This window comes from Amblyomma americanum, chromosome 7 (assembly GCF_052857255.1).
Source record: "Amblyomma americanum isolate KBUSLIRL-KWMA chromosome 7, ASM5285725v1, whole genome shotgun sequence".
In the NCBI taxonomy this organism is placed as follows: domain Eukaryota; kingdom Metazoa; phylum Arthropoda; class Arachnida; order Ixodida; family Ixodidae; genus Amblyomma; species Amblyomma americanum.
The window spans coordinates 574112-597393 of record NC_135503.1 but is presented as its reverse complement, the minus strand read 5'-3'; the positions used below and the strand labels follow the sequence as shown (position 1 = coordinate 597393).

The window sequence follows — 23282 nt, the reverse complement described above, 5'->3', positions numbered from 1 at the left end:
CCAATGTCCATGTTCCAAGGTAGGTCAGCTGTAAGGTACACTCCTAGATATTTATGACCCCATGAGCTCTCAACGGCTGCACCATTAATAGTATAATTGTAGCGCAACTCTTGATTCCACATAGTGAAATGAACAAGTTTAGTTTTTTTAACATTAACAGTCATCTTCCAGTCAGAGCACCATTTAGTTAAACTCTGTAGGTCATCATCGAGTCACGAGCAGTCACTAAGGTTTGTCACGGAGCGATAAATCACGCAGTCATTGGCAAACAGTCTTAGTGAAGAGTTAATAGTAAGTGAGACATTGTTAATGTAAACAAGAAATAATGTAGGCCCTAAGGTGGAACCCTGGGGAACGCCGGATTTTATGGCCTGAAATGTAGAATGAGCATTCTCTATTTCAACAGCCTGTGGCCTGTTATTTATGTATTCTTCGATGTAGTGAACCACGGTTCTGTCAATGTTATTTTGCCTCATTTTAAGTATTAGCAGTTTGTGGTCAACACGGTCAAAGGCTTTCTCAAAGTCAATAAATATGGCATCAATCTGTTCTAAATTGTGTAGATTGCAGTGGATATCTGTGGTGATTTCAAATAGCCGAGTTTCGCATGACCGGCCAAGCTGAGATCCATGCTTATTAGCGAAAAGTATATTTTTATTAGCGAGACAGTTCATGATTTGCGACGATACGATGTGCTCAAGTAATTTGCATGCTATCATCATCATCATCATATGCCGCTGAAAAGCAGACCCTGTGGCCTGGGAACTTTTGACCAACCCTTTACATCTTCCTGTCCACATACTAGTGCATATTTTAAGATGGCACACTTAAAATGCAATCTTTAATCAATATTGTGCAAGAAATGCTTCTAGCTCCCATTCCCGGTAGCTGATCATCATCCCAGAACTCAAGCGACTCCAGACAAATCAAACGGGGATTTTTATCAAAAGAGCCTTCATATAACGGGAAAAAAGAAACCTTTGTTACCAGGTTGGATTTTGGCCCACGCCAACAGTGAGCCTCAGTCTGCAAGGATAGCAACTTTCATGAGCAGTGCTTTGCTCAAGACAAAGTCAGGAATGGTGGCCGCCCAGCCAACTTGGTCGGTTGTCGACTGCAGCGATCATGTATCGTTTGCCGAGCGAGATAACAGGCCAAGGAAGCCCATGCTGAGGAGTTGGAATGGGCTTGCAGGTAGTGTTACGAGTTGCGCTCCAAAGCGGCCCACCGGCAGTGGCTACCAGAACTGGCAGCATTGTTTTGTATCACATCATCATATCTTAGCGAATGTCTTCCACTCTGCCAGGTGCATTTTCATTCATTGCTACTGGTGAACCACTTTGACAGGGTCTGTGGGTGATAATGGAGAGAGCTCCGAGTCCCTTACTTGTGCTGCATTCATGGCTATTATGGACTGGATTCCCAGGACGGAAAGTCTGCCCATCAGACCAGCTTAGCACTGATTTATTGTTTGGAATGCAGCTGTAGCAAAGCAGTAGTGTCGGAGGCCACAGTGACGTTCGTTCCTTAAAGATGACACCAAAGCTTCTGCGCACCGCCCAGACGGATAAGTGGTAGCATGCTTGCAGCTTGTTTAGACAGTGGCTGGCATCTCTGGGGGCTCACCTGCTTTAAGGCCTCAGCTGGTGTGGTCACTGGTCTAAATAGAATGCTGCCCACCTTTTTTTGCTTTCGTGGCAGTAGTTCAGCGCTCCTTAAATTGGTCCTAGCTGGCTCAAAGGCATGCTCACACTTGTAGCTTCACTGAAACAGATATCCCGGGTTTTGAAAGAGGACAGTCCCACTTCCACCGTGATTGCCTGGGCATTTGCATAGGACTCCTGCTCATTTTTGGAAAGCCAAAGGAATGCAAGCACTGAGCCTCCAGCTTTTGGTGGGGTGCTACTTGTGTGGAATGCGAGTACAGCACTGTATGCACATACAAAAGCATTGGCCTGGTTGCCCGTCATCAGCTCTGCCACCATTGATTACGGGATGGAGTCGTTTCTGTCGGCACTGGACATGGTGGAGCTAGCGGACACGCTGCGGGATCACAACGTGGCCACCCTGGGTGCCTTGCTGAGGCTGGACGAAGCTGGCCTCGAGCGGGCTGGCATCGAGCAGGTCGGCACACGGACACGCCTGGCTGCTGCCATACGTCGGGCCCACCAGCTGCCCTGGCACAAGAGCAGCGTAACGGACGTGCGCAAGGCAACTGCCATCACGTGAGCACTCCAATCTCAATAGGGAGGAACTTTGGGCTTGTTGGTGTATCACTTTTGAAAAAGACATATCGCATGAAGACAGGACAGTGCAGAGACAACACAGGATGAGCACTAACTGACAACTGCAGGTTTATTTGAAATCCACACTCGAGGAAACCAGTGCGCATGTCCAGCCACGCAGCAACAAACGGAAAGATTAAGACGCCAATACAGTTATCATGAAAACATCACATGTACAAAAATTCAGAGCCCCAGACAAAAGGTAACAGCAAACACCCCTTTGAGTTTTAACTTTCAGCACGAAGAATTTTTGTAATTTGAATTGAGGAAACAGATTTCTTTATGCAAGAGAGCAAGGGAAGGTTCGCTAACACACTTGTCCCTTCCAGTCCTTTGGATGTTCGATGCCTCAAGAATTTCTCTGGCAAGCTGGTCTTTGGCGCGGCCAACAACCTTAGTTTTGTGCAAAAGAGGACGGCACCCGCATTCCCTACAATTCATGGACAAGTGCCTACCACTTACACCCTCGAGTGAATTGGAGTGCTCGCGTAAGCGATCATTCAAGCATCGGCCAGTTTGGCCTATGTAGACGCTGCCGCAGCTTAGAGGGATTTCATACACAACGCAAACAGTGCACTCAACAAATTTAGTTGCGTGCTTGATGTTACAAGCTGGTTTCTTGGCAATATTCCTGCTAGAAAGAGCGCAAAGACTTGAAAGCTTTCGGGGGGCTGTGAAAACCATATCTACTCCGAATTTTCCCACTACTTTTTTTTAATTATGCGAAATGCTGTGGACGTAAGGCAGTACTTCAAATTTCTTTTTCTGATTTTCTTTCTGGGAACCAGACCGCGTTTCTTCTCGACGTAATTTCTTCATCAGTGTTTCTGCCACTGCTGCGAGAACTGACATAGGAAAACCAGCTTGCTTGAGTCGCTCAACTTGGAGGTCAAAACTTTGACCCACTCTGTGCAAACAAGGCTTTAAAAGCGCGACTCTAAAAGACAACGAAGCTATTCCTCTTTTTACGAGTTTAGAATGCAAAGACTCAAATGGCAACACGGCCTTAGTGATCTCACTGCGTGAAAGTGGGCGTTTTGCAGCGTTCTGTATTGTGCCAACCTTGTGTGTCTCAGCCAAGTGCAAAGTAGTCTGGTTTTCACAGTAGCTTTGCCAGAGGCTCATTATTGCTGTCATCTTGCCTGTGTCACGTCCCAAGGTCCTGCACACAGCCACTTCAAGGTGGTCCAGGTAGGCAGGGCATCGCTCCCAGAGGGGCAAGTTGATCAAAAGTGGAAGTAGCATGTTTAGTGTTGAGGGAAGAGGATTGTGGCTTCTCCACTCTTGCCAGTTTAGGGCAAATTCTTTCAGGGCTGCATTGCTTGTAAGGTGGCCTACAGATTCCAAGATGTTTCAGGGTGCCCGGAGGGGTGTTTCAAGGCTCCTTCTAGGTTTCATTTCACTTATCCCAAGGGTGGCAGAGAAGGAAGACTCTTGACCAAAATCAGATTGTGCTATTTACAGATCCATGTATGATGAGCACTATAAGCAGGGTGACAATTGTCACCACCCCAGCATAAAGGGACACTTTAGTCATTTGTCTCAGTTTTCAGATAGCAGATGCAAATATGCGATGATTAAAATATTGAAAGAAAAAAAAATGTGGTTTTGCTTATTTAATCATCACAGTACCTCAGCGCCCATAGGCATTATATAGGGAGGGAGGTAGGAGGAAAGAAAAGATTCTAAAAAATTACGGCTCATAATAAGATAGAAATGCCTCGTTTGAGAGAATCATTAAGGCATCAGCTGGTACCTTGTTCGGTTGTCTTATAGTTCTTTAAAACAATGAGATCTTAAACATTTCCATTTTGCAAGCTATGTCCCTAATCGTATTTACATGGTCCAGTCGCGGAATGAAACATAATCAGGCTTTGAAAAATGCTTCCCAGGATGTGTGTGCCTGTGCAAGAGTGAAGTACTGTCATGGAACAAAGGAACGAGGAACTGTTCACAAGTGGTGTTCTAGCTCCCAGAGCGCATGAATCCTCCTTGTCTTGGGATGTCATTTGGGTGGCATTATCCCCCCCCGCCCTCCCAAAGGAACAAACGGAACACCATTAAAGTGCTTCGAATGAACTGGGCAACTAAAAGAAGAGGAACAAACAAAAGAACAACAAGTAAAAAGATGGGAGGTGCAGCGGCTCTGTGCTAAAAAAAAATCTAGAAGCGCTGTCACTTACTGCGTAGAGTAAGGCTTCAATATGTTGTGGAAAAATTTCGGTGTAAGATTTTCTCAGCGTTTCTGTAGTGGCTTGCAACTTAGGCTTTCTTTCCCTTTTGAGACGCTGCAATTCCTCATAAAATTTGGAGAAAAAAAAAAGCAAGACTGTATTGAAATTTTTGTAAACTATTCACATCACGTGCCAACCACGGATATGACACAGAACAGATTGCATGTTCAGTTTTTATGGCGATTCCTTCTCGTGTCGATATCTCTAGATCCATCAGTATCATGTATAAACTACCATATATACTCGCCTAATGAACCAACAGCTTTACCTTACCAGTACTCACCTACGGGGCAGAAACGTGGAGGCTAACAAAGAGTTCAGCTTAAGTTAAGGACGACGCAGTGAGCCATGGAAAGAAAAATGATAGGTGTAACGTTAAGAGACCGGAAGCGGGCAGAGTGGGTGGTGAGGAAAGAAACGCGGGTTAATGATATCCTAGTCGAAATCAAGAGAAAGAAATGGGCTTGGGCAGGGCATGCACTGCGAAGGCAAGGTAACCGCTGGTCCATAAGGGTAGCGGAGTGGTTCCCAAGAGAAAGTAAGCGTAGCAGGGGGCGGCAGAAGGTTAGGTGGGCGGATGAGATTAAGAAGTTTGCAGGCAAAGGGTGGGTGCAGCTGGCAAAGGACAGGGTTAATTGGAGAGACATGGGAGAGGCCTTTGCCCTGCAGTGAGTGTAGTAAGGCTGATGATGAATGAACCCGCTTTTTTCTCCAGAAAAGTTGACATCAGTTTGAGGGGAAAGTTCATTACATAGGAAAAAAAGTTTTGGAGTCGAAATTTCGTAACATATGTCCGCCCACCTGTCCAATATCAACAAAAGTATGCGGTCAGGCACGTTCGTGTTGCCAGTGTTTAGCATCATTCACTTCAAATGGTATGGGTAGGTAAGGGTAGCTGTGCGTCTCAGATTCGATTGTTTTGGCATGAAATGCAAATTTGTTTGTTTTTTTATCTGCAAGGACATGACCTCAGAGAAGCACCTTTCTGTGCAGAAGAAATGCGGAGGCCTAGTTACTAAATTTCATTTGAGGAATGAAATGCCAGAGGATCGTTTCAAGTGTGTGGTCAAGGAGTAGTGCACCGGGAATTAAACAGAGCATTTGTGAGTGCTAATGAAGATGTAATGCTAAGGCTTAATCGGTGGTTTCACGGTGCTGCACAGATGCCCCGGTGCGGTGTCGGTGGTGTCAACGGTGCGCCAGCACCTGGGCCACCTGGAGGTGTCCATGAGCCACTTGCGGCAACACCTAAGCCGGAGGCCCGAGGACCTGCAGCTGGGCCGTGACCTCTGCAGCATCCGGCATCTGCGTGATGAGCTCCGGAAAGCCCATGAGGCACTGCACGCACTGGCCACCCAGCTGAACGAGGTGGACCAGCTGGCAGCCCAGGTACATCAGAGGAGCTGCACTGTGTTTGTCTCCCCATTACCAGCCTGCTGAGGACGAAAGGTTCCAGAACTGGATGGTTGTAAGAGATGCAGCTCCGGTGGACATCAAGGGAGTGCAGATTGTAAGATACAGGCCAGAATCACTTAAGTTGAGTGAAATAGTTGCAGTTGCAAGAAAAGTTGGATTTCAATTGAGGCCAAATACTGTAGGCTCCTTGTCGATGGTGAACAACATGAGAATATTTGGTTGGCTTCCCATCAAATCGATGTAAAAAAAAAAGAAAAATCTGCACAACGCAAACTGTTTGGCATATCCCTCAGTTAGCTGTTGCAGTGACTGCTGAGCATGGCAAGTCTGTGCAATGCTGCACGTGTAAAGCAAGCAAAAATAATTACTGCCTAAATATAAAACGTGCAGCAAGAGCAGCCATGCCCATTATTCTCCCTCTGCTTGGTTTGCCTTGGTGCTGATTCGCTTGGGCACCAAGGCAAGCCAAGCAGAGGACAACAGCAGGCTCGCGCAGTGCACCTCCACACCCCACAGCCATGCTCTGCAAATGGGTGCAGGTGAAAAAAAGAAAGCAGTGCCTGGCTTGCCAGGTGTAGTATTATCTTTACTGACCAATCTCTGCAGTAAACTTGTGCACCGTAACTAGCCAAGGCATCAAAATGCTTGTGCTTTTAATTTATCTTGTGATAATCTTTTTGTACAAAGCACTATTTTCTTATCGCAGAGGAAGAGTGGGTAGTGGTTGTGGAGTGGGCAGGGCTTCACTGTAAGCTTAAGCTGCAGTCAGCTACATGAGGAACCAGGGTGTAGAAGAGGCGTCACAGCCACCATAGTCCTTTATTGGGCAAGTGGTAAATCTCAGTCAGGAAGGGTGTCAGGTAGAGAGAGACGACCTCTCCAGTTCTATTCACCGCTTGTTTACAGGAGGTATTCAGAGATTGGAATAGGAAGACTAGGGAATAAACCTTACTAATCTGCGATTCGCTGATGACATTGCCTTGACATTTACATTGCCGCTGATGACATCACCTTAACTCAGGGGACGAATTGCAAAGCATGATTAATGACCTAGACAGGGAAAGTATAACAGTCGACCAACGAATCAATGTGCAGAAAATTAAAGCAATGTCCAACAGTCTTGGAAAGGAACAGCAGTTTACGATATGTAGCGAGGAATTGGAAGTGGTGAGGGAATACTTCTACTTAGGGCAGGCAGTGACCGCAGATCCGGATCACGAGATTGAAATGACTAGAAGGATAAGAGCGCATTTGGCAGGTTCTCTCAGATCATGAATGGCAGCTTGCCAATACTCCTCAGGAGAATATAACACTCACCTATGAGGAAGAAAGGTTAATGAAAAGGGTTAAACTTCAATTGAGGACAACGCTGAACAAAGGAACATGATGGGTGTCACAGAGCAGAGTGGATGAGGGGAGCAAACATGGCATCCCTGCCAAAATCAAAGCAAAGAAATGGGCACGTAATGCATTAAGGGTAACAAGTGGATCCTAGGAAAAGGCAAGCGTAGCGAGGGCGGCAGAAAGCCAGAAAAGGTGACACTCTCTAGGGACCAAGAAAACAGCCGAAAAATCAGGCAGTCTGAAGAATCAAATTTTACTGAAAAAAAATCACCAAGTTATTGCCAATATGCTGGAGGAAGGGGTCAGAAGTTCTGTGCACATTCTGGAGCTCCTCCTGACTAAATCCCATTGCTTCGATATTTTTAAATCCTCATACAGGGAACTCACCTGCTGATGTTTACGATTTCAGTGTAATATTCTCTTGCTGTGTTTATACATTTGTTTCATAAACACTTTAAGGAATATGCAAGTGGGCAGAAAGTGAGTGCTATATGTATACTGTAAGAGGGAATGGTGGCTCAGCTTGAATCTGCAACACGCAACAACAGTTCAGCCAAGCATTCGGGCTGCGAACGAGCTTCACACCACAGGGTCGTCGTCGTCTTTTTCGTCACAGTTCACAAGAGTGAGTGAGTGAACGTGGCTGCTACGCTACAATTATCTCCCGGCGAAAAAGGAGGCATTCTGCCGACCTAGGAAACAAGCACAACGGGCAGATCGTAGCATGGCTTGAGGCTGTCGACGTGCACTGTTTCACGGCCGTGATGGCGTGCATCAGGGGGCTGCGAAAGCGGTTTCGTAAGGTAGTTTACTGGAGAGGTCTGGTAGATGACATGGTACGGGCCGTGGTACTTGGAAAGGAGTTCCGTGGAGAGGCCTGGAGCGGTTGACGGAAACCAAAGCCATGCAAGTGAGTCCGGGGTACATGACGCAGGCGGGAGCATGAAGGTGCTTCTGATGATTCTGGTCCTGCGTTGTAAGAGAGCGGACAAGCTGGTGGCATTCTTCAGCATATGTGGCTGCTTGAGATAGGGTCAGGGACTCGGACACATAAGGGCGATACGGGAGCACGGTGTCCACGGTGCAGGTGGGCTCGCGGCCATATAGAAGGAAGAATGGCGAGAAGCCATTTGTGCTCTGCGTGGCAGTTTTATGTGCGTATGTTACAAACAGGAGAATGCGATCCCAATTCAAGAGGTCAGATGCAACGTACATGGCCAGCATTTCGCTCAATGTGTGGTTGAAACGTTCAGTCATGCCATTTGTTTGCGGGTGATACACCATTGTAGAATGGTGAACAATGCGGCATTGGCGAAGGAGTACTTCGGCGATGTCGGAGAGGGAGGTACGGCCATGGTCGCTGAGCAGTTCCTTGAGTGAACCATGGCGCAAAATGAGATGATGCAAGATGAGGGTGAGGTGATACACCATTCTAGAATGGTGAACAATGCGGCATTGGCGAAGGAGTACTTCGGCGATGTCGGAGAGGAAGGTACGGCCATGGTCGCTGAGCAGTTCCTTGAGTGAACCATGGCGCAAAAAAAAGATGATGCAAGATGAGACTCAACATCCTGTGCAGACATGGAAGGCAAGGATGAGGTTTCTACATAGCGGGTGAGGTGATCCACCGCCACGGTGACCCAGCGATGTCCAGCCAGAGTGGTGTGGAGGGGACCATAGAGATCAATGCCAACGCGGTCGAATGGGCACATGGGGCAGGGCAAGAGCTGCGTCATGTCGGCAGAACGGTGAGGAGGAGTTTTGTGACGTTGGCATTCCGGGCAGGAGCGAACATATTGTCTGATAAAGCGGTACATTCCCCGCCATTAGAAGCGGAGTAGAAGGCACGTGCAAGTCTTCACCACATTAGCATGAGCACACTGGAGGTCGTCGTGAAAAGAGGGATCCGAATCCCACCTGCAGCATGTGGTTGTTTTTCTTTCTTCTGCTTTTGTTAATCTCCCATTGATAAAAACTACAAAATTAAAAATAGAGACATCCCTCTTTCCATTCTCTTTTCTGCTGAATAGTTCATCGAAGTCCTCGAATCTTGATGCCGTAGGAAGCATAAGAGGGTTCTTGCACAGCTTCCGCCCTTACCGTTTCGCCACGTTTCTGTGTGGCATTCCTGGTAATACAGGACGTACCATGGGGGACAAAAGTGGTATACTCTACGCAGCGGAAAACTGCATTGTAATGCCATCTACAGGCGGCATCTGGGATCGAGGCAGCCACTGGGTGCCTTTTATTATCTGCAGGCATGACTAGTTTCAATGTTTCAACTTGCCAAAATGCCGAGCAGCCTCAAGCCATATCTCGAACGTGCATGGAGAAAAAGAAGGCACAAGATGAAAAGACGGCCACCAGATTGCTGCTGCCGCGCCGCCGCTCGGAATTTTGGCGAGCTGAAGCAAGAAACATGAAAACTGGTCAAGCGACATGCCTGCAAATAATAAAGGGCTCCCATTGGCTGTCTCGATCCCAGATGCCGCCTGTAGATGGCATTACAATGCAGTTTTCCATTGCTCCGGCTCCTGCTGCGTGGAGTATACCACTCTTGTCCCCGATAGTACTATGTCCGCCGCTATGGACGAGGGTGGCACTGGTGACCACACTCAAAGGTTCGCTTACACTACTCATTAATACCTCCGAAAGCAGAAGATTGGACAGCCATTGCCATAGCTCAGTTGGTAGAGCACCAGACTCGAAATTCGGAGGTCGTGGGTGAGCATCCCACCTACGGCATGTTGGTGTTTTTGTAGCGATAGCTACATTACGGTAGCATTGCAAGCCTTCAGCGTGGCGGTGGCAGCGCCGCCACGCTGTCAAGTGGTGTGGAGCAGCTGCCGGCATCACTGCACCGTGGCTGATCACGTGGTTCGTCACCTCGTTGGTTACGTGACCAGCCACGTGGTGCGGAGCAGCTGCTGCTGCCAGCAGCGCGGCGCGCCGGCAAAACCGAGCTGCCACAGCTGTGCGCATGCGCCGTGTCAAGTGAAACGAAGATGAAAAAGGAACGTCCAGCGAAATGGAGCGGCGAAAGACTGACTTTGCAATTCAGCTGAGCAAGTCCCACTCGGCCAGCTGTAGCTATCGCGTCACTCCAGAGCTAGACCACCGCCAATTTTTTCTTCTTCTTTTATAGATCTCCCATTGATACAAAATTAAAAAAAAACATCTGCTATGCTCTTTAATTTCGATGACTGTTGGCTTCCATCATTTATGTACAAATTGTTTGCAATGAATTATTCTAGCTGCGCATTGGTCTTTTGACCTCATTTTGATGAGTATTATTTGGCCTGCAGGCCTATTTCAACACAAAAAAAAAATGGACAGACAAAAACGCACCCTTTTTAAACGAAATAATTTCACTTAACGGATGAGTGCCACTGGCTCCTTGAAAGCCCAATTGGACCCACTGAATGTTTCTGCCTGGGTGGAGGAGTTATGTCAGAGGCCAATTGGGCAAGGTGCTAGGCACTGAAACGAGCTTCACGAGTGGAACCGTCCATCCTTCGCGACGCCTCAAGACAAAGCACTAGTTGTGGAATGCCACCCCACAAAACGCTTAGCATTCACGTATCGGTTTCATCGCAAACTGAAGGCGTGAAAACGAAACCACACCTCTAGATGCCTCAGTGCACAGCCCTTGCTGTGCATGTACGCCATGCGTGTTCACTGCGATTCCGATGTTTTGGACGTATGCTTGCCCTCTGTGGCCTAAGATGCGCAATTTTTAGAATGGAAATGAGAGCAAGCAAAGCGGTCATTGTGAAACAAGCCCAACAGCACGTGCGGGCCGCTTCCATGCACACCACATAGTGCTGCACTTGCTTTTCCAACCCACACGCGCACGTTGGTATTATCCAAGGCCGATTGATTCTATGAGAAAAGAGCGTTTAGCAATGTTGCAATATTTCGCGCGGGTTTAGATGAACACAATGTCTGAATGTTTAGGAATCGAATGGTAAATACTATTTGCAACCTATTCCAAGTTTCACATATTTGTGCACCCCTATTAGAAATCTTTGATCTCAGCAGAAATGGACACTGCAGCCTCTTTTTGTGGTATTTAACAAAACCTTTTATTTCTTGTGACCAGTCACTCAAGAAGCATTTTCTGTTGAAATAATTTGTTGCCTGCATTGCATGCTTTGCGGTCGTTTCGAGGCACTGCTTTTGAATCTGGTTGTGCACATCTGAGTTAGTGGTCTGTAGCACGCATTTAAATGATGCAATGCCACAAGCAGCATTGCTAAAATCATGCCCGAGTTTCAAATGAAACATTTCGTTCTGAACATCACAGCACGTCATTCAGTATCACTTTTGGGATGTGACTGGAGTATTTCACTTGGCATGCGAGTATCTGCTGGTGTGCGAATGGAGTTGTCCCTTAGGGAAGAGGTTGTCCTGGTGCAGGCACTGCCTAAAATATCCCCCACTGAAGGTGTCGGAATCATGGGTGGGTGCTTGATGTACAGTGGAGCAATCATTGTCAATGCAGGTGGAAGGGCATGTGGAGTACCAGCCGCAGTGGCCACCCCTGCCGGCTCGGGCAAAGCAGAGCCGACACTCATTGTGGCTGCCTCTGTGCCTTCTCGCAACAACACTCTGGGCCTGCAAGGCAGCTGGCGTGCTGGGACAGTGGCCGCTGCTTCTACCACAGGGATGGTCTGTTCGTCATCCGGCTTAACAGTGTCTTGCAGTTGTTCTTAGATTAAATGGTTCACTTAAAATGTGCTGCCTCTCCGTCCAAGGGCACTCTGTTCTTGGGGCAGCTTGGGTTTGACAGGTGGTTAGAAGGCTGCTGCAAATCTGTCATTGTGCTGGCATCTCTCTTTGGCCCAGACTTGCGTGAGCTCTTCTCAGGGGCGTCACTGTCTTCCCGGCTGCTGGAACTGCGGATATTTCCGATTACCTCGTGGCGCCTGCTGTGTGGTATGGGAATGGCGTCAGGCACCACATTGCGGTGGCTTCCAGTGGGGTCCCAAGACATCTCCTGTGACGGGAACAGCCTGCATGAAACACACACACAGCACTAATTGACTACCTTCTTTCAATGGCAGTTTTTAAACCTGTTTCAACAAGAAATTTCGTTCAGCATGTGGAACAAGGAGCACACAAGGACCATGCAACACACATCAGGTGCCAAGCTTTCATTACTTATTTGCGTAGTGTAGGACATGTTGATGCCAGCACCCAGCGAGAGCAATACAGCACTGATGCGAGCAGCAGCTTACTTACAGTGCCAATTCTTGGCAGTGAATAGTACACTGCCTGTGATTGGTAGGACATCCACTCCATGCCTTACAATTCACTTTCCCTTATTTTTCGTACTTCTTTTAATGTTGCTCAGGTGATTACCTATATTACAATTAACTACAATATGGTCTAGTGGTGGGAATGGCAACATAAATGCATGCCAGGCATTCTAGTCGCTTCAGAGTACCAGAGTGTCTATGCAGCTATTTTATGTGCAGTCATGGCTTTTGTATCCAAATGCACATGAAGCTGTAGCTAGGCATTACATATATTTTACGTTTTGCCTACTCCGTGAGCACAAGGTAGCGTCTCATTTCACTGGCATCTGCTAATTGTAATGACTGCTGGCAGACTGTAAGGCATCTTAGCCAGGGGAGTATGTCACCCATCATACTTGTAGATAGCACTGAAGGACGAAAGAGGACACAACTCAACCACGAGTGCAGACTGTGTTCCGTTTTTACAGCGTTAGCTGTGCTTTGTTGTGAAGAGGCATCTGAGCGTGACCGGGAAGAAGGGGTGCTCCGCACAGGGGCGCAATCACGTGACCACTCTGAGCACATAGCCAGTTCCTCATGTTAACTTTCCCAAAACGAAGTGCGGAAGTTCCCGGGAAAGGCATGCTTGCGTTCATAGTCACCCCACATGGGCTGCATCTTTCGGTGCGTAACTACTGTGGCATATGCCAGCTAGTGCATTACCAGTTGTGTAATCAGCATATTTTTTTGTCATGAACTGTGCCACGACGATCTTTTGTAATTGTACACACGGTGAGCAGTGTATAAAAGCATCAGATCTTTTTCATTCGGATGAATAGAAGGCATCCCAACTTCACATGTTTCTACAATTTTGTCCCTGCACTTGCAGAGAACGGTTGCCTTGAGAAACACAGGAGTGCTTCCATGGTCTCTGTGTTGTAGGCAGTAGCCACATGTGGTGGCTAGGCCATCTGCGTGGCTTGGCTTGGCTGCGCGGCGGGACGCCCACGTGAGGCTCGCGGCGGCTGGCGCGCGTCTTGGGCTCGTGCCGGCGTTCGCTGGGCTGGAATAAAGCTGTCTGGCTGGCATCTCAACGCTCTCGTTTTCCTCCAACCAACATGGTGTCAAAAGTAACGGAATTCCCACAGTAAGCCCAGCCGGGGCTGCATCCTCTCACTCGGATACCCATCGACGGCGGCACACGTCACAGCAGCGTCTACGGCCTGGGCTATGCAGCCAGTACATGGCATCTTTCATCATTCAACCACCCGAGGCCTTCTGCTTCACGACTCCTGCCGACTGGCCGAAATGGAGGAAGCGGCTCGAGCGTTTCTACACGGCTTCCGGTCGCTGCGACAAATCAGGGTCACACCAAGTCGACACGCTCCTTTACTTGATGGGCGACCAGGCCGAGGACGTCTTTGGAACTTTCAAACCCTCCGGTGAAAATGCTCAGAACTTGGAAGTCGTCCTAAAGCAGTTCAACAGCTACTTCACACCACGGCACAACATCATTTTTGAACGGGCACGCTTCAACACGAGGGTCCAAAACGATGGCAAATCCGTGGAAGAATTCGTAATTGCGCTTCACACGCTTTCCAACCATTGTGAGTACGGCACCCTCAGAGAGGAATTGGTTCGAGACAGAGTGGTCGTCGGCATTCAAGACCAGAAATTGTCAGCGAGACTGCAACTAGACGCTGATCTTACTCTTCAGAAGGCGCTAAAGAGTATCAGGCAGGTCGAAAGCGTTCGTCAGCAGCAAGCGGAGCTTCACCCCGAAACGCTGACTGTCAACAAAGTTGCATCAGGCAAACAGCAAGTCAGGCACCCCACGAACACTGCTCACGTCAACGACGGCCGAGAGCACTTTGAATCAAGGGGACATCCGCGTCCAGCTGACAGCGTTCTGTCATCGTGTCGTTGGTGTGGGAAAGAACGACACCCGCTTTCACTGTGCCCAGCGCGGACGCAGGTATGCAGGGGCTGCCACAAAAAGGGCCACTACACGTCTGTCTGCATGTCACGCCGGATTGACATCGTTGAAGCATCAGGACCCCACAGTGAAGGTGGATTTCTCGGAACCGTCTCGTCCTTCCAGTTTCTTTCAAGACCATGGGAGAGAGCTGCAATGAACCTGTTCTTCTTCAACAGCCACTGGTGGTTAATCGTGACTGATTATTACTCCAGATATCCGGAGCTGACTCTTCTAGAGAAGCTGTCATCTAGTGCAGTGATCAATCACTGCAAATCAATTTTTGCCCGGCACGGCATTCCAGAGGTGAAAAGTCTGCGATAATGGTCCGCAGTTCTCGTCCTCCGACTCCGCTAAGTTTGCTCAAGAATACGGGTGCAAACTGGTCACATCAAGCCCACAATACCCTCAGAGCAACGGACTCGCCGAGGCTGCGGGAAAAATCATCAAAACTTCAATGAAGAAAACCCAAGACCCATACCTGACCCTCTTGTCCTACAGGTCAACTCCATTGAAAAATGGCTACAGCCGCTCTGAACTATTGATGAGGAGGCGGTTGCAGACAAAGATTCCTCTGACTCCCGAAAGGCTTGTTCCCCGTTTGCCAGATGCCACAAAACTTCGGAATTTTGAAACCCAATACCGCAAACAGCACCAAAGAGATTACGATAGACAACACGGCGTACGGCAACTTCCGACCGTTCTGGAAGGAGATGAAGTCTGGGTTACAGAATTAAAGCGAAAAGGGAACATGGTGTCACACGCAAGCGAGCCTAGGTCATATATAGTTGACACTGGGAACGGCACTATACTGCGAAATCGAACCCATCTTATCCCTTTTCTCAAGCCTGCGAAAGAGGAGAGAGACCACCAAGACGTCGTATAAGACGAATCTCTCCCTGGGATTTCAGTTTCTCAAGAAGATTCACAAACAACCTGCGCTGACGCCTCCGACCGGCACACCAAGTGTGGACGTTGCGTCATTCCTCCCAAGAGGTTGCTTATCTGTCAGGGGAGATGTTGTAGGCGTAGCCACATGCAGTGGCTAAGCCGTCTGCGTGGCTTGGCTTGGCTGTGCGGCGGGGCGCCCACGTGAGGCTCGCGATGGCTGGCGCGCGTCTTGGGCTCGTGCCGGCATTCGCTGGGCTGGAATAAAGCTGTCCGGTTGGCGTCTCAATGCTCTCGTTTTCCTCCACCCAACAGTCTCCACAGAGCACACCTAGGCACCCAGAGACATCTTTTATGACATTAGGCTATGGTCTCTGAATCTGAGGAAAAACTGAAAATTGGTTTTGAGGAAAGGAAATGGCGCAGTAACTGTCTCGCATATCTCAGTGCACACCCAAACTGTCTGGCTGCTTAAGGGAAGGGATAAAGAAGGGAGGGAAAGAAGAGGTGCAATCCCCAGGTGCACTTGAAGTTCCCATATACTGTGGACAGATTGATATAAATAAACCTTGTCACATGATCAGGGGTCTGAGCAGACTAGTTCTGCACCATCTACAAAGCACTACCACTGGTGCTTTCACCAGACGTGCGTGTCTGTCCCATCAATTATTTGTACCGAATAGATATGTCTCTAGCTTTTTGTCACGCCCATCACGAATGAAAGCACAGACTGTGGACAGTTGTTCATTAATACAGCTATACTGGACCAATTGTCATGTTTACTTGCCCTCCACTGCAGCATCCCTCCTGTGTCACTTAAAGGACTATAGACACCAAATTTTTGCTTGCGTGTTTTCTTCTTTGAAACGATTCATTAGACATTGGTATGCATGGAGCACCCTGTAGTATTCGTCTACGACTGCTAAATAATTTAATTGAATTTCTTCTTGATGCTGATTCGGTTTCTGTTTCATGAGTCGAACGATGACTGTGACGCATAGTTGGTGTTTAGGTCACATGAGGCATAAAAAATCTGCTATATAATTTCTTACAGGTCATTTTTTGTCATTCCAGGTTTTGGAAGAGGCTGGATTAAATGATGCAGTGAATTAAAACTACATATGAGATGAGCAATTATATTAGTTTTTCTAGTGGATCACGTGACCAAGACATCAACTTGATGTCACCCGCGTTCAGCAGATGATACCGAAACAGCACGAGAGAAGAAATTCAATTATAAATTATTTAGGCAAATACCACCCGGCAATCCATGTATTCTAATGTCCAACACATCATTGACAGATGAAAACACGCAATAAAATTCAGTGTCTATAGTCCTTTAAAGCCCAGAATTCAAAATTCATTAACTTGCATAGCAGAGGTACTTTTTGCCAATAATTATTTGCCTAGAGTCTGGTCTAGAGTCTATTTGGGCTACAGTCTATATTCCATAATGCCAGTGCATTTGTTTTGCGAGCACGCAATAAATTCTCAATGTAATTTACACCCATTTTATCGCCTGCAAAAGAAAATATTGGTCAAACTCTTCTCCCGTTTCACAGCACGCAGCTGCTATTTCACAAAGATAATCTTAACTGCCCAACCTATGCACTCTGATCGTCTTTTTGGAAATATCCAAACCTGGTAAGGGGCCCTTTTAAGTTTTCAGATGTGAAGTGTGGAGTAGTGTTAAAAATATCTCGTAACCTTATGCATCAAGATAAGCAGGAACTCGCTGAAGAGGCTCTGATGTGCGGTGCAAGTATTCGTGCCAGCTTTTTTTTTTTTTTTTACTTTTGAGGCTCCCAACCTTCTATTCAATTCTTTATATACCGGAGATATTGATGGCCTCCAGGGCTAAAAGCTGCAGGCAGCAACTTGGCTAGGCCCTGGAGCCATTTACAAGGCAGCAGCAGACATTGGTTGCAGAGTGGGGTAACAGAATAATGACAACACTGTGTAGAAAGAGGTACCAGGAAATAGAGAAATGCTAGATTTATCGCGACAATCGATAGTTTTCATTTAGTAAATCTGGAAAGTGTAACCATAGCTGTTTTGGCGATTTAAAGTTTACTTGTTTGAGTTTATTTAGTGAGACCCGTAGATTGTTTCAGAGATTGCAGGTTGTACTGAGTGTGAAAGTATGGCACATGCAGAAATAAACTAAAAAAAATGACTGCAGATATGAGTGCATACATTCCAGTGGCAAATAAAAAACCAGGTTATTCTGCAGGTGGGCAAAGATCACCAGTCTTTAAGCTCAACTGTCGCAATAGCAGTGCATTTTTTAAAGCAAGGGTAAAGCTGGAAGGGGTGCCTGCCCAGTTCTTCTCTGGCTGTTGATAACTTTCTTTTTGCTGCCGCGAGACGAGACGTGCATCAACACCTCCACTACCATGCTTGAAGATGCACACACGGCGCGGTGATCACTGGGCTGCTGGCGATCGCTGGGCGCTAGCAGGCTGAGCTTACCGGCGAGGCCGTCTTAAGTAGCGCGCGCACGTGATTGGCCGCGACACGCCATCCTTCCAACCCCAGTTTGGTCCTATCGCCTCCTACGTAAAGACACCCGGGAGCAACATGTGCGGGATAATGCGTCAGGCACGATAAGTAACCGACACAATAAGACTCGCTATCGCTTGTTACAAGTGTCCTTGAATATATGTCGATAAACCATCGCACTTGCACGCGGTTTGTGACTGAATAGTGCGCGCACCGTCACGGATGATAGCGTTATATGACGGGCTATTTCGAGTGGATCCTTTGTCGAGCCGCTAGCTCCAAACGTCGCGCTCAGACTACAATGCGAGGACTGCTTACAAAACTCGTGAAAAAAAAACAACAAACCTTTGCGTATCCGTCAGCACGAAGACATACGGTGCGCGCCGTACGCACAATCCGGCTTAACGAAACGTACCCGGTTCACCGATGCACAGGTGCGGCCGTAGCGATACGACGCAAGCAGTTGACAAGGTGTTCAGAAGCGCACCCTTCTAGCACGGTCGCATTTCTAGCCACTTCCGCGAAGTTCGGGTCGAAACCAAGGTATATGTAAAATCGTTGCGTAACTTCCAGCACGGCGCTCTATTTTCAAACATAGTAAGTTATACCATCAGTACCCCTTCAGCCACTATGTCCATGTCGCCCATCGCGGCCACGCGCGCCCAGAGAGGGTAGCAATGGTACGTTTAAACCATAGCGTTCCTAAACATTACCTAGAGGGAAAGCTCGTGCCACCGTCTCTGCGAGCTTCTAAAGGAGCCATGAAAGCACTTCATCGTGGGAATTCCGGGAAGACAGCAAGGCGCACTTGGCTTGGCCCAATGCCTCCTGAAGAACATGCGAAGCGTTTCCTCGATTTCAATGGGCCCCGAGATCCACAGAGCCGAGATCGCCTCGACATTGCGCAAACTGGCCGCTAGACGGCGCTAAAAGATAACCCATATATATATATATAGAGAGAGAGAGGTAACAGAGTGCTCATAAAATGGGGAAAAAATGTATCGGAGCTTGTAGAGATACAGCGGGAGCTTAGGCAAGGATGTCCTCTGTCCCCTTTGTTGTTCATGTTGTACCTGCAAGGGTTGGAGACCAAGCTAGAGGGGAGCGGACTAGGCTTCAACCTATCTTTTTTCAAGCAAGGGGAATTGATTAAACAGACATTACCGGGACTAATATATGCGGACGAATTAGTGATAATGGCTGACAACAAGGAAGACCTGCAGAAGTTGTTAGACATATGCAGTACAGAGGGAGATAGATTAGGCTTCAAGTATAGTAAGGAAAAATCTGCAGTCATGATATTTAATGAAGAGGGCGGCGAGCATAGAATACAGCAGTTCGTGCTAAATGTAGTGAATGAGTACAAGTATCTTGGGGTGTGGTTAAATAACAGTGCTGAGTATCTGACAGAGCATGAAAAATATGTAATGAATAAAGCTAGTAGGAATGCAGCTGTCATGAAAAATAGGGCACTGTGGAATTACAATAGGTATGAGGTGGTAAGAGGGTTTTGGAAAGGGGTGATGGTCCCTAGCCTGACCTTCGGTAATTCGGTCCTGTGTATGAGGCCAGATGTTCAAGGAAGGCTGGAAATTAAACAACGGGGAGTAGGGAGGTTAGCTTTGGGAGCACATGACAATACACCAAATCAGGGGGTACAGGGTGATATGGGATGGGCGTCTTTCGAGAGCAGAGAGGCTAGCAGTAAGATAGCATTTGAGGAACGATTGAGAAAGATGGAGGAGAAGCAGTGGGCTAGGAAAGTTTTCAGATACCTGTATATAAAGAATGCTGACACGAAATGGAGAAAGCTAACTAGAAAATTGACAAGCAAATATCTGGACAGCAGTAAGGGGGCAAATCAGCAATTATCGGTTAAGAAAAAGGTTAAAGAAACAGAGAGAGCTCTGTGGAAAACAGGGATGCTAACGAAATCGGCACTGGGAATATACCGGACCTTTAAACAGGAAATTGTCAAAGAAAATATCTGATAATTGTAGGGGAAGCTCTTTGTTGTTTGAGGCCAGGACTGAAGTTTTGCGGACTAAGACGTATGGACCTCCTTCACCCCGCGACGTCACGAAGATGCGGTGGCGCTTATGTTAGCAGCGACTTTCGCATGGTAGGCAAAACAGGTTCCGCTGGCCCGTGCCTGCCGCAGCTACCGCAGTTACCGGCGGCTGCTTCAACCTGTGCACTGCAGAAGCAGCATGTATTGACCAGCTGCGTCACTGCTGGATCCGCGTAGTAGCATAAAAAAAATAAATTTGCCTCGATAGGTTTCTCGCACATAAATGCCGCATTCGAAAACTGGCTAACAGGCATTGGGCCACGGTAGTAAAGCGTGAAGTCTGGGAGTCGATCGGCACTGCCACTCAATGCACTTAATAGCATGCAAGTTACTGCGTTCATTCACCTGAACATCAGGATAGTAGGCTGATAATTGCTCAAGGAAAAAAAAGACATATGTAGCTGCACACGTACTCATCACCTTGAGCCGGTGTGCATGGGGCGCCGGCAGGTTCACTCGCCCCCAAGGAATGCGTTCTTTTGTTAATAGCACAGCATGTTTTAATGGCGCGTTTTACGGTATTTAATATTTACTTGAAACTGTTTCTTGATATGACGACGTAATTATTTGATTCGAGTAGAAAGAAGTCTGGTAAGTTGTGTCAATTTTGCGCGGTCGCATTGGTGTGCTTAGAATAGCATACCTTAAGCGTGCTAAACGCCATATGCTTTTTCATTGCACCATGCATGTGTCATGTTTCATGAGGTAGTACATGATCGCGAAGCTTGTTTGGAAAGAACCGCAGCTGCAGGCCTGCTACTAACAGACACGTGACGAGGTTGAGAGGGGACGCGGCAATGAAAAGTGTTTTCGTTATTCATGCATGCGATATGTAACTAAACTTGGTGAAAATATGAAATTCCTACGCTAGTTTCAGTAATTTCTTTTATTTATAGCTATACTGGTGCAGTCCTGGGTAATTATAATTAACGCCCTCGTCAAGTCAACCCAAGGTCTTAAATAATTGAGTAGATAGTGCGCAGTTTTTTTTATGCCAGCATGTACACAAAGCCCGGTTCTGTATGATGACGCAATTAGTTCTTTTTCTAGATGATCAGTACTTATGCATGCATAGTTACATGAAAACGTTTCTTATAAGAAATGACTAACACAGTGCTGCACGTGTAGGAAAAAAAATCGAGATTTATTACGCTCCTCAACGTCTCGAGAATAGTTCGCGACAAATGTAATCATTTGATTTTCATGCGAATTACAAAGGTGAGTGATCCAGTCGCAGAAAATGTGAGGTCAGAAAACGAACCTTAAAGTTTATTCCCTCGTTTATGGCCTCTTCGCTTTCGCTTTGGTCAAAGAAATGCGGCACTGAAATCAAAGGAATTACCTCACAATTTTTGACGACCACACATCTAAAAAGCGTAATTTATAAGTTTGTACTCAATATTTTGCTATAATTTTTCGTGACGAAATAAGACTCCAGGGCTAGGAAAGAAAATAATTCTAGAAATCAAAAATTTTCACCAAATCGACCAGCTTAACAAGCGGACAAGTCGGCGTGGCTGGTGCGTGGTCATGTGGCTAAAAACAGCGCTAAGCGAGACAGGAGATCGGGGACACGACGCTGTCCCCACTTTTCGCGCAGCGCGACACGTACTTATGTCAGCAGACGATGAGCGCATGTCTGCTCCGACGAAACAAAGCCGGCACTTCCCCTCACTACTGTCCCGAAGTAAAATCATTCCGGCTAGTGCAGAGTGTCAAAACTTGTTTTATTCAATGCCTAGCGCATAAATAAACGGCAGGAACGCTTTCTACATGTTTACTACTAACCATATATACAATACACATTGGCAAACTATTTCTCTTTATAGGCCGCACGTGGCCAACGCCAGCTCGTGTACTTCGACAAATTACTAAGTTGGAAGCATCGACTATTGCTATGATTCGCAGAAACTGGAAACGCGCCTACAAGCCTTGAAAACGCACGCTTAACACCTATCCGCGACGCCACTCCCCGACCTTTTGCCTACCACGAGCTCGCTAGCTACTGCAGCGCCACCTCGTTTGTTTACAAACATGCAGGAGGTCCAGGAGATAGACACTTTGTGCATTGCGTGCGGAGAGGAGGAGGAAACGGCTGAACACTTGATACTTTTCTGTAAAGGGCTTCACCCTACAGTGGAAAGCAGCGGGGCTGACTTACCCAAGGCATTGGAGTTTAGGGAAAGTGGCTTTTAAGAGGTTAGAAGTAACCAAGCGAAGGTTATCTGATTGGTGGCTAAAAGCAAGACAGGAGTAAAATTTCACAACCAATTATTATTATTATTTTTTTTTCACAAGACATGGCTAGGTGACTTGAGCCACCGCCCGATGCAAAGGGTTCAGCCGTATCTATCCATCCATCCATCCATCCATTGATCTAGTAGGAATCTATAAACAAGCGTCAGGCCGTGACGTCAAAGAGGTGCGGCGGCGCTGGCGTCAGCAGTGACTTTCGTTGTTTAGGCAAAAAGCGGGACCTTCTGCATTGGGTGCGCCACGCTCGTGTGTGTTTGGGTACAATTCATGGCATGCCGACAAATTGTGGTGCGCTTGGTTGAGCCGCAATGCAGAAGAAAGGAAGCGGCACAAGTTTTCACAAGTTTGCTGCAGTTAGGCGCGAAAGCGACGGGCAGGGGCCGACGAGCAAGACAAGTTTGGCGACGGATCGGGTTCGCGGCTAGTTATTACCGCCGAGCTCGTTTCGCCCCTTGAGTTATTATATTGCATTTCTGCATTAAAATCTAATTAGTTGGTTTGTGTCTCTGACTTCTCATCGTTGCTGTTCGGTCGCGTGGTGAACTGTGCAAAAATCAAGTAACGCCTGCAACTTGTTCTCATTCTGTCGTGCTCTCAGAATAAGTTTAGGCGCGATATTCCGTGTGCTTGGGATCGTAAGTTGAACGCAGGGGGCCATTTTCAGGTGCTTATCACCTGGACAACATCCGGGCCCGAGCATCACTTCACGCAAAAAAAAAAAGACAAAAAGCTGCCGCCAGTCGCCTTCAGTGTTCACACCGTGCCACGCTTGAAGAAGCATCGGACTCGGGTAGTAGCACGCACGACGGTTTTCACTCTGTTTTCATTTTCGCGAATTTCAAAAGGGGTGTCGTTTCAACACCAGTCCAACGACGCTAGGATCTCGACAAAGTCTGGCAGTGCTATTTCCCAAATTATTTGAATTTTCACATTGTATGTCGATCAGAGCCTGGCGAACACAAAATATTCCACGCCAAAAGCCACTCCGATCAAGCAGAATGCGCACACATGAATAAATTCTAAAACAAGAAGCAATATTTTATAGCTTAAATATCGTTTGGAGCGCGAGGA

The 23282-nt window shown here is 47.3% G+C and overlaps 2 protein-coding genes across 3 annotated transcripts in view; one reads left to right on the top strand and one right to left on the bottom strand.

Annotated features, from left to right (window-relative positions):
• The window catches only part of LOC144098243 (ankyrin repeat, SAM and basic leucine zipper domain-containing protein 1-like), a 122591-nt gene extending 110576 nt beyond the window's left edge, over positions 1-12015 (top strand). For both annotated transcript variants that reach the window (XM_077630734.1, XM_077630735.1), the window contains 3 exons: positions 1974-2225; positions 5683-5908; positions 11784-12015. In XM_077630734.1, coding sequence (XP_077486860.1) covers positions 1974-2225; positions 5683-5908; positions 11784-11972 — 667 coding nt within the window. In that variant the 3' untranslated portion in view covers positions 11973-12015. The remainder of the gene's footprint in view (positions 1-1973; positions 2226-5682; positions 5909-11783) is intronic.
• On the bottom strand, positions 11340-18755 carry LOC144098244 (uncharacterized). The gene is made up of 2 exons (XM_077630736.1): positions 18598-18755; positions 11340-12294 (listed from the first exon to the last, which is right to left on the bottom strand). The coding sequence occupies exons 1-2, from the start codon at positions 18645-18647 to the stop codon at positions 12006-12008; spliced, it is 339 nt and encodes a 112-aa protein (XP_077486862.1). The 5' UTR covers positions 18648-18755; the 3' UTR covers positions 11340-12005.
• Positions 18756-23282: the final 4527 nt, after the last annotated feature.

What these genes read in the sequence shown, in the direction of transcription:
- LOC144098244 (XM_077630736.1), bottom strand. Translation starts at nt 18,647, where the DNA reads ATGGCTCCTTTAGAAGCTCGCAGAGACGGTGGCACGAGCTTTCCCTCT. An exon ending in GGCACGAGCTTTCCCTCTAG is followed by an intron (nt 12,295 to 18,597) that starts GTAATGTTTAGG and finishes TGTTTCATGCAG; the next exon opens with GCTGTTCCCGTCACAGGAGA.